Source organism: Parasteatoda tepidariorum, chromosome 6 (genome assembly GCF_982258835.1).
Source record: "Parasteatoda tepidariorum strain Cologne lab strain chromosome 6, Ptep-v5.0, whole genome shotgun sequence".
Classification (NCBI taxonomy): Eukaryota; Metazoa; Arthropoda; class Arachnida; order Araneae; family Theridiidae; genus Parasteatoda; species Parasteatoda tepidariorum.
In genome coordinates this window covers 5,972,536-5,987,452 of record NC_141760.1, presented here as the reverse complement: position 1 = coordinate 5,987,452, position 14,917 = coordinate 5,972,536, and the positions used below count along the sequence as shown (strand labels likewise).

Sequence of the window (14,917 nt, the reverse complement as noted above, 5' to 3'; positions counted from 1 at the left end):
CCATCTATGGCCAAGAATTCGACTTGTGCCACATCAAACGTCACACCCGTTTTATAGGGTGGACCCATTCATTCATCCACAGATCGTAATTTTGACCTGAACCAGAGAACGATCGATATTCAATCCAGTATCCCCAGAGGTTATTGATTTGTTACGGGAACATGGAGGACTTTTGCGACTCGACAGATTTAACGTGCATCAGTCACTTTACTACACGGGGAGTCTTCGGCCGGCGGGGTTCGAACCCACGAACTCTCGGACATGGGCCCAGCGCCCTACCGACCAGGCTATCCCGGCCTATAAAGTATTATATTGATATATTTGGTAATTATGAAGACTGTCCCAATACTAAGCAGTTTTAATACCGATACTTCGGAATTAAGCGTTTTACGGTCCCTCGAAAGAGTACCTGAGTAAATCGCTTAATAGTGGTAAATTTTAATTATCAAGAATTGGCGAGTAATAGCATCACGCCAAGTGACGATAAATGCATTTTAGCTTTATTTCAATGGTATGAATTACAAATAACGAGCTTTGCTTACTTCAATAACGTAAAGCCACCGAAGATTACAACATATAATATTAAATAAAAAATAATTGAAATTATTTAAGCTATATTAATTGAAAAACTTAGTGGAAGAACCAGGTAAGTGATATTTTCAGAACGAAAAAATAAGTTGTATCCTAATTATTTTATTACCAAGTTATTAGAAGGTGGAACTAATAATTCTTTGCTTTATTTTATTTACCACTCTAATTTGAAATAAGAATCATGCTGAAAACTAATATAGATTAGTTATATTAAGATAAAAATGAAAGTAAAAACAGTTCTGTTACATTAAACATACCTATTTTGACGCAACCACTTTATGCTAATCTCTCTCATTCATTAATTCCTCTAAAAAATGTCATTCACCTGATTCTTCCATCTTTAATTGTGTTGGTATATGACTATCAGTTGCGTTGTGTTTCTCAGTACTGATTTATTGATTCCTTTTTTTTTTATTCACCCCGTGCGAAGAACAGGTGTTCAGCTAGTTATTTAAGAAAATTGTATTGGTTTTTGTGAGTATAATCGTGTGAGTTGATGAAAAGATTATAACTTTTTTTTTTCTTCCGGATTTTATTATTATAATTTTTTTCTTTTTTTTTTCATTATTATGTAATTTTTTGCATGTCTTCTTTACATTTTGAACTTATTTTATGAGTTCTATATACCTGCAACTTATACGCAGTAAATAAAAACTTATTGTTTTGCTTAATTTTCTTCTTTTTGTATTTATTTCTCGTACTATATATTTATACTTTACTTACACGCATTTAAAAAATCATTACCACGCTTTATTTGTATTGATTTCATCCTAAATGAAAATGGTTTTTCAATTAATTTTTTCCGGCAATTTGCGCCATGCATTTCCACGTAGTATTTAGCCCACAGATACTTTAATACAATATTACTACAATACGCGGAATTTGAAAAGTGGAAGAATGCGTGTATTTACTTTTCTTTAATTTTTTTCTGTTTTCTTTCTTTTATAGCTTAGGAAGTACTTTAAAATATTTAGAGCTAAAAACGCCTCCTTATAATTTTATTAATGTCCTAAAGTTGATGTATATTCTCAATAATTATTTAGCTTTAATTTAACTCGTTTCAAATCCTATACATTTTCTATAATTAAAGTATTTAATTTAAATTTATATTAGTCAATTTTTTGTAGGAATTTATAATAAATGAACCTTTATAATTTGTGATGTGATAAAAATTATGACTTTTCTTGATGTTGATGTCTTTTTTAAAAAATCTTTTTTTTTTTAAACAAATCTATTCCGGAATCTTATAATATTTTGTTTACAAAAAAAAAGAAAAAAAAAAGTTAACATTTTTGTATTTAAAGCAACATTTTTGCCTTCTTCCGTTTTGAATGAATTTGAATATTTAAACCATTTAGTTATCGAACTTGGCTGATTGATAAATATAGTTAAGTACCTAAAACACTTGTTTTCGTCAACACGTCTAAATACTTGTGAATGCTGCCATCTTGTTGTGTGCAAGTAAGTATGTTACTGTGAGTGACCGAAATTGGCGGTTGTTCACTTCCACCGGTGAATGTTGACAATCACGTAATCGCTTTGGTGAATGTCCGAAATATATGCTAAGTCCAGTTAAGTGCCACTGCCGCCAGATATACCCTACATCAGGGGTGTCAAACTAGCTGCCAGCGGTCCGCATGCGGCCCGACATGAACATTTTTGCGGCCCAGTCAATATATCCAACGCAAAGTGCAAAAATAAAATAGAAATGTGAATTAGAAAGGAAACTAGCATATAAAATTATAATATACTTTATCTATAAACTATACTGATCATTTTAAATTGCACGCGCGAAAATGTAAAATTCTAATAGGTTTGTGGCATCTGCCATTCCAGGGATACTGCATCGTATCAAAAATACGCAGAAAAAATTTCAAATCTTAGAACAAAATTTGAAACAAGGTTTAAAGAATTTAATTCTTTGGAAGACAAATTTTGTTCGTTTTCTTCGATTTGCTCAATAAATATAGACTCAGTAACCAGTAATATGCAAATGGAAGTAATTGAGATTCCGTGCAACTCAAATTTGAAGACAAAATTCATTGAAGTGGGTGTGCTTGAATTTTACAAATATTTACCAGCAAGGTTTGAAAATACTCGGAAATTCGCATATGAAATTATTTCCATGTTTGGAAGTACTTATCAGTGCGAGCAATTTTTTTCTGTTATGAATGGAAACAAATCTCCTGTCCGCGTATTTATAACGCTCACGTTGAGTCAATTTTGAAAGTAGTCTCGGCCAATAAAATTTCTCCCGAAATAGGAAAGATAGTAGCAGAGAAGAGATGTCAAATATCAAACAATAATTTTCCTTTATGTATGTTTATTACAATGTACTATTCAAAATAAAAATATTTGTTTCTATGAACACTGATTTATTTTTTTTTTTTGCGGCCCATCTTAAGCTAAGCATTGTTTATTTGGCCCAAGTTAGCTTTTGAGTTTGACACCCCTGCCCTACATCATTATTTTTTATGGTCAATGTCACTGCCCAGTATGCATTTAACCACTTGGCTTAGTCTACGTAGGGACCGAGGGCGTGCGGCATGGGTCCTCGTTAAATCGTTCTATCGCAAAGTGTTCGACTTCGCGTGTAGGTCGTCGGGCTACCGAAACGGGGGAGGGCATCCCCTCTGCAGAGAATCAAAATTGTGATGGCATGTCTTCGGATCATCTTCAGGGATGTTTCTCAGACCGTCGCCAATAGACCATTGTGCAGCTCAATGAACTACTATAGACCATTGTGCGACGTCAATGAACTACAAACAACTCTAATCTATCCTCAGCAGATATTAAAATATCGAATAAATATAATAATATCAACGAATAAATATAATATCAAATCAGATATAATAAATATTTCGGACATTCACCAAAGCGGCAATGCGATTCCCACATTCACCGGTGAAAGTCGATATTATCTTGATTTTGGTCATCCATGGTAATATATATATATATATATATATATATATATATATATATATATATATATATATATATATATATATATATATATATATATATATATATATATATATATGAAAGGGTAGCAGTCATGGTGAGTGATGTTAGGCCACGCAGATAGCAGTTGGAAGGCAAAACATATTTTATTATCTTCACATAGTATATTTAAGACATTTTCTAGGAAAGGCGGAGCTCAAAATCGCACTCAAGAACTGTGTGCTTAAGTTTTTATCTTAGGGAAAGTAGCAAAGGAATTTCCCTCTATTTTGTTATATTTGAGGGGAAAAGGGAAGTGATAAGGATAACTATTGGTTTATGAAAGAAATCGCGCGTTCCCACACAAAGCAAGGGAAATATGTCCTGCTCTTAATTAAATGCATAGTTGAGCCAAAAATAGATTTAAGAACAGGATGTGGCTTTTAAAAGTGTGAGAAAGAATTTGGAATAGAATAATTAATTAGTAATAAAGTAGGAGTTGTTTTATAGCAAGGAAACTAACGTAAAAAGATTAATAGAAGCTTTTTATGTTACATCCCCCCTCGCCGAAAAATTTTAACTAACGTCAAAATTTTTTTAAAATAATCCCTTTGCAATACTTTCCTTATGATGACACAATTAAAATAATAATAATATTTGTAAAATCAACAAGATATAAAGGATGTAACATAAAAAGCTTCTATTAATCTTTTTACGTTAGTTTCCTTGCTATAAAACAACTCCTACTTTATTACTAAATAAAAAGCTTCTATTAATCTTTTTACGTTAGTTTCCTTGCTATAAAACAACTCCTACTTTATTACTAATTAATTATTCTATTCCAAATTCTTTCTCACACTTTTAAAAGCCACATCCTGTTCTTAAATCTATTTTTGGCTCAACTATGCATTTAATTAAGAGCAGGACATATTTCCCTTGCTTTGTGTGGGAACGCGCGATTTCTTTCATAAACCAATAGTTATCCTTATCACTTCCCTTTTCCCCTCAAATATAACAAAATAGAGGGAAATTCCTTTGCTACTTTCCCTAAGATAAAAACTTAAGCACACAGTTCTTGAGTGCGATTTTGAGCTCCGCCTTTCCTAGAAAATGTCTTAAATATACTATGTGAAGATAATAAAATATGTTTTGCCTTCCAACTGCTATCTGCGTGGCCTAACATCACTCACCATGACTGCTACCCTTTCAAGCCGGCAGGATTCGAACCTGCGCGGGGAAACCCCAATGGATTTCAAATAGAATAATTAATTAGTAATAAAGTAGGAGTTGTTTTATAGCAAGGAAACTAACGTAAAAAGATTAATAGAAGCTTTTTATGTTACATATATATATATATATATATATATATATATATATATATATATATATATATATATATATATATATATATATATATATATATATATATATATATATTATGTCCCATTTTACTCAAGTAGCAAAATCTCCCATTTAGGAAAAAGAGATCACGCAGCTTTTTATGCATTTTCTTTTTACATGACCGGTTCTACAAAGAACCGTTGATGTATACTCTGTTTGTCAAGATCCGTAGAGTTTATAATTTAATTTTAAAATATTTTATGCCACTAGCATTTTATCAAAAAATGAAGAGGCAGAGATATGAAAATTCAGCTTCGGGGGTAAAAGCTGTTTCATGATATGATCGTTAACTCTTGTAGCAATCGCAGCAAGATCCATGCTATCTCCCCTTACCTTGACGTGATGTTTCAATTGTGAATTTTCATAACAAGTTTCTTAGTTCATTAATTTATCACTTTCCTGACATTACTTTTTGCATTATATCGACTCGCATTCTATAGCAAGTCACGTCATTTCATTAAATTACATTTCGCAAATCTCATTCATACAATAAACTAATTTTTTGATACAATAGCGTGGATTTTGCTCTCACAGGATTTTCGAATTTTAATTTTAGAATTTTCGTTATGTATATAATGTGTTGCATATATTTTTTCGCTATGTATACGTATTTATATATTTTCGTTACGTATATTTATTATTATATATTTTCGCTATGTATATAATACCTGTGCTTATCATTCCAAACTAACAAAATTTGAATAAGCTCTTCGAATTAATATTTAAAATTCAAAATTAGACTTACCATTAAATCAAACTTTATTTGGAAAATAAATGCGCAAACAGGCTTGCGTCATTATATATATTGCTTTTTTATTCTTACAAGCGTAGATTTCTCAAAAACAGTAAACAATAACGTACACAAGCTGTACCCCTGTCTATAAATGTCTAAAAAAAATTTGTTGTCAAAAATATGTGACAGTTAACAGCCTTATTTACCATTGTTTTCTCCTCCGATTTATTTATTTTTTGAAGATTCAAAAAGCATAAGTTTTAAAACCATTTTAGCAGATGGGAAAATAATTCGAAAATGGGACGGTTTTTCTTTCGATGCTGTATTCAAATTTCTGTGGAGAATTTGATTAAGATTAAAAATATTTAGGCTAATAAATTAATACTACTGCTTTTTTTTTAAATTTAAAAACCCGTAGTTTTCCTAATACCATTTTTTAACATAGTAAATATACAAGGCGACCTCAATCAAGGGAAAACAATTTAGTTGTGTCTAATGTAATCGACAGACAGGATATCCGTATCAAGGATCTCAAATTAATATATATATATATATATATATATATATATAAACTATCGAAATCTATTGATTACTACTGAAGAAGGCGAGGTTGAACAAATTAAAAATCTGTTTGATTACTAGGGCAAATAGAGAAGAGTTAAAAGGCGACAATTAGGAACACCTTCACGTTTAAGAGTACAATATAACTGGTTTTAATCTCATCTTCCTGACGATTGATTTTGATAACGGTTTTGTTTTGTCATCGTTCATGTTTTAATTTTCGACGCTTAATGTGTATAGTTTTCTAACTTTATTATTAATAAAATTTCTAAAAATATAGGGCAATGTTGCTATGAATTTACCACTGATTGAGCAAGAAAATAGTGAAAAAGTTGCACTTTTAAACAAGGTTGGCATGATTTAAATCATAATTAAAATCGTGATTTATAGCCTTTGATTTTTTTTTTATAAAATTATCATTGATTCAAATCAACTGCGATTTTCTTTAAGAAAAAAAATCTGATTTAAACCAAGTGATTTTTTTAAAAAATAAGTCATTAAGTTGAAAATATGTTTATAAATATGTTCTTTTTAAAGTCTGGTTTGAATATAGTCTAGATAATGAAGGTCTTATGCAAAGAAATAATGAAAGGGTAAATTATTATGTTTCAAAATAGGCTAATAAATAAATAAAATTCTGAAAGCGATAAGAGTAACATTAAACTGTTAAATTATAATTTTCCATTTACCCTATATTAAGTAGTTTGATGATAATAAATTCTTTTAGTTTTCAGCTATGCCCATTTAGTTTTATGTTTATATGAATACTTCAAGTGCTTTTAATACATATTCAATATGTAGTTCGTGTTACTAATATTAAAGAAAGACAATATTTTTGTTTCTTTCATGTATTCTGATCTATAATTAACTCTTCATTGCATATCTAACTGACTAATTGCCTCCCTTTAGGATGTTTAGTTTGAAAAAATAACCATGATTTTATTTATTCAATGATTAGTTAGGTAATAATTAATTAATAATTTGTGAAACATTTTAGTTAGAAATATCCACTATTTTAGCTTTGTTGTTTCTTAAATAATATTAAGTACTGTTTACATATTTTATCAGATGATTTGACTGGTAAATATAAAAAAATTTAACAAATCTGATTTAAATCAAATAAGTCCGATTAAATAAAATAAATCCATTTTTAAAAAATTTTATTTTTAAAATATCATGAATTTTGCCAACTTTGCTTTTAGCCAACAAGTGTTTTTCTTAAGAGGAAAGTTTTATTTCTTTTTTCAGAAAGGTAAAATGTTTATTTTATTTTTAGATAATATACTGAAAAAAAAAAGCATTCTAATATACGTATAAATGTTTTAATTTGAAATCAGTTTGCAATATTTTAAAACTAAAAATAGCAAAGCGTTTAAAACCAAAAATTTTAGCCTTTTAAAACCAAAAATAGCTCTGCCCTTTTTACATTACTTACTTTTACATTCAGCGCTACTGATACGTTTTCGCAACAGTAGTAAAGATTGGGTTAAAATAATAATCACAATTAATCAATCATCATTCACTTTTTTCTGAATAAGCGCAGCGTACAAAGAAAAAAAGGGAACACTATGTAAAAAAACACAAATAAAAAGAAAAATGCAGTAGGACAAATCGATAATGAGAACACTGTCTGTGACGTTTTACATGGAGGGACGTTTTAATTCATCCACCATATAAATTTAAAAAAAAATTCATAGAAATATTTAAACAAAATTTATTGAGAAAGCTATTTTTTAATTCAACTAAGTTTACAATAAAGGAGGAATTATTTTAAGGAATTATACACATTTATTTTAAAGTATGTATTTTTAATTGACAAAATAAAAAAAATTTTGGACGAAAGTTCTCAAGATGTCAAATTTAAAGAACACGACTTTTTAAAATAGCATAACTCAAAAACTATTAGACCTATTTTGTTCAAATTTCGTATTTTTTTGATTTAAAATTAAACACTTTAAAGTGAAATATAAAAATATAGATAACTTTACAATTCAAAAATTTTCAACTTTTATTAAAAATAACAAAAAAAAAAAAAAAATGATAATAAAAATTACTTAAAAAAAATAATTATCTTCAGATTAAAAAATATTATAATTGTGGGCAAAAATTATTTAATTCACTAAATAAGTTCTGAAGACATGGTGAAATATGTGAAAATTGAAATTAATTTGTCCAAACTATAACCTGCTCTCTTGCCTAAACTATTAAGACCATATTTCCCAAAATGCTTGAAATAACAAAAAATAACTTTAATAAAAATAACTCTTTCTACATTGAAAGTTATGTATCCAAATCTGTGGGGAAAAAGATAAGTTTATTCAATGAAAGTACGTTTTTATGCCTGTTTATGCAACTTAAAATATCATATGCACTATTTAATTAGTATATTTAAGGTTAGGTCTTTGAACCATTAAGATACGTTTCAGTTTGTTAAAATACTATCATTCATTAGATAAAAAGTTATTCAGTGTGTTTTGTGCAGTGCCAACTTTAAACCTTGTTTTGAGCGATTTTCTTAAACGCTGGTGGAATGGCAATTGTAAGTAGCAGGACTGGATAGCGGCATTAAGTGGGGTCCTATTTATCATTAAGTTTTTAATATATTCTCAAATTAATGAAACAATGTTAAATTTGTCCAATAAATTATTTGTAAATAAATATAAAATCAGCTAAACCAAATTAGTTTCACAGCAAAAATCAGGAATAGAAACAAGTAATAGGAAAAAACGTTGTGTCAGTATACTTACTATTATAATTCTTTTTAATTATATTTATCTTTCAACTTCATGTTTTCCAAAAAAATAAAATAAAAAATGAGAAATTTTGAGCTTTTTTTTATCATAAAATGCTACGTTGAAGATGTCAAATAACCTTTTTTTAAATTTAAATTTCACTTACATATTTTTACTAACAGCTTTCTTTCCTCTATATTTCCTGTAGAAACCTAACAGGGCCCAACAGTAAACTGGGGCAACAGTCCCCTTCATTTAATCTAAGCCTGGTAGGCAAAAATATTTTTAATATTCCAGAGTTTAAAACAGCATGGTATTATTAGCATGAATTTATAAATGCATAAAATTTTTTTTAGGTGTAATAGTAGTGAAAATCCTTTTAATCTAAATTTATAAATCCAAAAAGCATAAATTTTGTAACTACAGTGCACTCCCAATTATCCGGGTTAATCACCGGGACGGGTCGCACTGACAATCGAAAAACACGGATAATCCGAAAACTCCTTTTTATTAAAGAAAAAATTAACATCAGTACAAAAAATATAAAAATTACTTACATTTGCATGCTGTATAGCATAAAATTAGGAATTTAACATTTACTGCTTAAAAAAAATGTGTAATGCGTCTTTGCTTCTGCTGTTTGTTCATCTCTTGCCGTATATTCACACATATTTTACGTACCGTAGTAATGTCACCGTAATCAAATCCTCGTTCTCCCATATAATCAATCTAATAAAGTTTCCACAGATTGTAGAGCAGCAGTATCAGGAATTGTATTTCCCTCATTTATTACATTTTCTGCATCATCACTATTTGATTTAACAACACAGTTAGTAACAATTTCCTCATCTGTTAAATACTGGAAGTCAAGCTCACATACATCACTTTGAAACAAATTTTCCTCATCAAGAAACCTTCGATTTCTTTTCCTTGTTCAAAAATACTGTTATCATATTCTTCAATATCTGAAGAAGATTGTTCATCAAGCGATCTTTCTCCACGATCGTGATAACGAAGCCTTTGACCATGATATTCCATATACTGCATCCAATAATGATAATTGATTTCAAAAAGTGTTATAACTTCATTGCAGCGATTATTATCAATAAAAACATTAGATTCATATTCTGTTAATAAATGGCGAGACTGATTTGACAAGATTTCTATTCATATATTTTACATGCATCATAATCTTGAAAATGTTTCTCTTTAAAAATTTTTTTGTGACTCCGAAAGGAGCATGGATAAACCGCAAACCGGATAATCCGCGCACGGATAATCGAGAGTGTACTGTACTTAAAACATGAAAGTAAAATTCTGATGGGAGATCTATAAACTACATTTTTTTACTACATTTGTTTCATTCCTTCTGATTAAAAGCTGGAAATGAAATAGTGTTTAACTACCAGTTATTTTTCTTTTACAGGAAAGTTGAAGCCTCCTAATAATACAAATATTTATATTTGGTGGAAAAATCAGGTCTCACTACATTCATTTAAGTAAAATATTGAAGGACTAACAACAGTTTTTACATTTTTAGAAATTCATTAAATTATTATTTATTTTTTTTAAAAATTGTTTTTTAATTTTCTATAATCTAAAATGGGTTCAATAAACTTGTAAATTAAGACTTACTTGCATATTAAGACTATTACTTAAACTAGGTTTTGTTTTTAAACATCGATTTAATGTTTGTTATTTCTTCAAGGAAAAAAAAAGTATTTCATCCACTTGGATTGGAAGTAACTTATTTTTTACAGAATCGGCTTTTTCCACTTGGGAAAAATCTTGCCATTTTTATTTCCCAGTAGTAAAAAAAAAGACACCCGGTGGCTAAGTGGTAGCGCTTTGCGCTCTAGCGCCACAGGTCCTGGGTTTGATCCTGGGGTTGGGCAAGGTCGCCCAGGATTGGGGGTTGGGCAAGGCCTTTCATTCCTTCAGTGGGCCGATAAAATGAGTACCAAGCATGCTTGGGGACTAAACACTAGAGGTTCTGCGTTCAGCTGACCACCCAACTAGAACATCTGCTCCTACACCCCAGAGCCCAAGGTCAAGAAAACTGAGATGGGCACAGTAGGCCTTGACTCTCTATGGGCTGTTGCACCACTGAGTTTAGTTTAGTAAAAAAAATATAGATATACAGTGAAACCTCCTGTTATGGACACTCCTGCAAAACGGACGCCTCTCAATACGGACATATTTTTAATTCCCCGGGAATCTTCTATGAATAAACCATTACGTTCATTCTCCGCAAAGCGGACACTCCCGTAACCGGACAGTCATTTTGGTCCTGAAACGTTGTTTTTTTATCTCTACAAACCGGACACTACTTTTTCTAAATAAATTACAATCTAAAAAAATTCAACTTTTCACCATTTTTAAAGCATGTAAATAAAACTTTTTGCCTTATCTATAACTAAAAATATTGTTAAGCTATTTCACCACCGAAAAATCAATCTTTCTCCTGTCACCTTGCCTTATCTTTGTAAGGAAAGGAGAGAAAATGGTACTGCTCTCCTGAAATAATTCTGACATCGGCATCTTTTGATCTTTTCATCTGGACCACACAGGTTATGAGGCCCCTCAAGTTGAAATGACTTCTCTCAATGCTTCTTCCCCATTGAAAATTTCTTTAATTTTCTTATCAATTTGAAGACTGTATTTAACACAACTGGGGTAAAAAAAAAGAGAACAGAAGTATAATCTTTGAGATGTTTATATAAATGAAACATTTATTCAGACACTTGATAGCTGATCAATTGTGACTAATCATCTCCATAGGTCCTCATGACTTACAGGTATGCATTACTTTTTTTTCTGTGAATCATGGGAGGTTTATTCTCCAAGAAGGTATTAACAATGTTCCCTATCAAATGATAAGTAGGTGTAAGGGGATGTGAACCTAATAATTGAAACGGACTGAGGACAGTACGCTCCTATTTGGTATCATATGTCTAACTTGAGTATCTATGCTAATAGGAAAATTATATTTATTTATCTGTAGCTACATCCAGAATTATGTATTTATATCAAACTTCTTTATATATTCTTTTTTATCTTTCTTATTGTTTAAATAAATATTCTTGTAGATATTTACAGTATCCTTGTAGATATTATTTAATTATTTCTACATCTTTGAGAATATTCAAAAAACAATTTAGGGTGTTAAATTTCGTTATTAGGGTACCCTTCCCGTAAACGGACAACTCTCCTAAACGGACAAATTTTTTGGTCCCATGAATGTCCGCTTAACAGAGGTTTCACTGTATATATTGATATTTGAGTCATAGTTTAATAAATTGAATTTAAAATTGTTTTAACCACCAGAGCTTATATAACATATAACAATGACTTAAAATTATTTAGTGTTTTTAAAATCCAGTAAAATTAAAAAAAAAAAAAAACTTATCTCTGCTAATAGTTGGCAATTTTAATCATTATCAACTATTGGGGAAAGTCTTCTTAATGATGCACATAACTTTTCTGATAGTCTAGGCATAGTAGAGCATTTATACTAACTATGGCCTATGGATAAATTCAACTAATGAAATCAGGCTTTAACACTTGTTTAGTATACCTTTAAACTTATTTTTTTTCCGGAAATATCAACGGTAACTAATGAACTAGAGCACAGTTTTTTTGAAATAATTATGATAATTATTTTCTTCAATATAAGTGAACCAATGACCAATTGTAACTTTAACTCTTTTTATGCAGAAATTAATGATTTATATAATTAAAAATTTTTTTGGAAAATACATATGTTCCTCTATTAAATTTTTTTTTTCATTAACAAATTCTTTAACATATACTCAAAAATAATGTAACATATACTCAATATATTTATAAACACCCTACTCATAATTTTTTTAAAAAGAAAATTGACCCAAGGTGCACCTTGGACCATATGATTGCAAAGCATTAAAAATTCATGAACAGGAGAATAGAAAAAAAGTATAAGACATTATAAGATTTACAGCTTTTTCTTAAAATTTTATTCATTGAAAAATTAACAATTTTCATTTTCTAAATAAATGAAAGCTTGATTGTCAGCATATTGCAGTCAAGTAAATTAGTACCATAATGTAACAGCACTGAAATTATTCCAACAGTTAAATTTAATTAATTACTTCTAAAACCATATCTAAGCCTTTAAATGTAACAATGTTTATCTTTTCACACTCTTCCTATTACAATCAAATTATTCCATACATTCCCAAGTCATTACATAACTTATATAACACATAACACAACAGAACACAATGTGTTATAAATATTCCTTGAAGTTTTATTCATCAATATTAGAAAATTTTAAATAATTTACGGGTACATATCTGTATCAGCACCAAAAAAAGTTGCCAAGTTTTGGCAATGTCGCAGACAATACAGAAAAAAAAATCATAGAAGGGGATCAGCTAGAATAGTATAACTTGTAACAACCACCGGGAACGATTTTCCAATCCATGGGCTTTTAATGACCTGCTCTTCTGTTTCATATTTTCTTAAATGAAATTAAAACTTGATTCTTGATTTTTTTTTTAGTTAAGGTAACAAATTTTAAAAGAAATAAAAGTTTGCATGGTAATTTTGACCAACTGCAGCCAAGAAGAAAATTTCCAAAAAAGAGAGTGAGTCTCTAAAGGCCACTGGATCGTAAACCAGTCTCCGGGGAAACCAAACGTATTTGTTTTAAAATTTTTGTTAGTTAAAAAGCCTGCAAGTAAATATCTCTTAATTTAAAAATCCTAGATTCTCTTTCAAAAAATTATTGTGTATTTTCACTCTTTAAATTAGCTGGCCACCAATGAGGCCTTTTTACCTCCAAACTTATATCAATATCTTTAAATTTAATAATATTTGATTTTTCACAGTCTTCATATTTTAACAGAGCTAGTCCATATTTGCCCAAGTTATTACGGAACCTCCCTAGTGTTTTAGCCTTTTCATTCACAATAGTACACTCAGGTGGAAAGGCAGGATAAGAATCCATTTCCCTTAAAACAACGGGCATTAACCTTTTTCTAATAACAAAAACATTGTGTGACCTTGCAACCATTTCCTGACCAATATAACAACCTTTACTAAAGCTGACACCATTTAACAAATCGACATTAATGTCAAAAGGATGACATTCACCAGGGGGATGATCTAGCACACCTTCACCAATTCCCAATTTATAGCGTAATAGCCTGTATGAATCACCCATTTCATGCTTAATATCAGCAGGAAGAATTGTTTGAAGATCTATATTTTTTTCTGTTATAACTCTAATACCAAGATCTTTGATACGTGGATCTTTAACGCATGAGATAACACCATTGAGTTTGCTTATTTGTTGAACCATTTCATTATGTTCGTCACAGTTTGGATCTTCACCCATTTTGTTATGAATCACCCAAGCAGTTAAACTATTAAGAGGTTGTATTTTGACATCTTTCCGCAAGCGATACATAAGCATATGCGTTTGGAGGTATTCCACACCTGTTGCATCATATTCAACTAAATATTCGTTTTCTTCGAGTTTGTAAAGGATGATATCGTAAATAACACTGCCTTTAGAATTAAGAAGTAAAGCATATAAAGATGGTAACACATCTAAATTTTTAATGTCATTCGTCATCATACTTTGCAAATAGTTTTTTGTATCTTTTCCAGATAAACTAAGAAGAGTTCTCTTGCTAAGACGTTCAATGGAGTACGAGTTTTTCGTGCAAGCATTACGACTGATAATTCTGTTTAGACACTGGAATGTTCGACTAAATTTCAAACAATTGAGAGAATACATAATTGTTTCTGGGAAGATATAGCAAAGAGTTAGGAGCTCTTTCTTATATCTGGACAGCAACCTTTTTTGTGCAATTTGTTTACTTAGTATACGTCCGGCTGCTTACTTTTGCCTAGCTTAAACTTCACTTATTATATTTTCACTTTGAAGATAATAAAGGATTCTTTTGCTAAA

General features: G+C 29.9%; 1 protein-coding gene across 1 annotated transcript; it reads right to left on the bottom strand.

Moving 5' to 3' along the window:
* Positions 1-12,930: 12,930 nt before the first annotated feature.
* Positions 12,931-14,896, bottom strand: LOC107454568 (iron-sulfur cluster assembly factor IBA57, mitochondrial). Its single transcript, XM_016071812.4, has one exon. It carries the CDS (start codon positions 14,741-14,743, stop codon positions 13,724-13,726), a length of 1,020 nt encoding a protein of 339 aa, XP_015927298.2. The 5' UTR covers positions 14,744-14,896; the 3' UTR covers positions 12,931-13,723.
* Positions 14,897-14,917: the final 21 nt, after the last annotated feature.

Excerpts from the sequence above, each read along its gene's own strand:
- LOC107454568 (XM_016071812.4), bottom strand. The coding sequence starts at position 14,743 with ATGTATTCTCTCAATTGTTTGAAATTTAGTCGAACATTCCAGTGTCTA.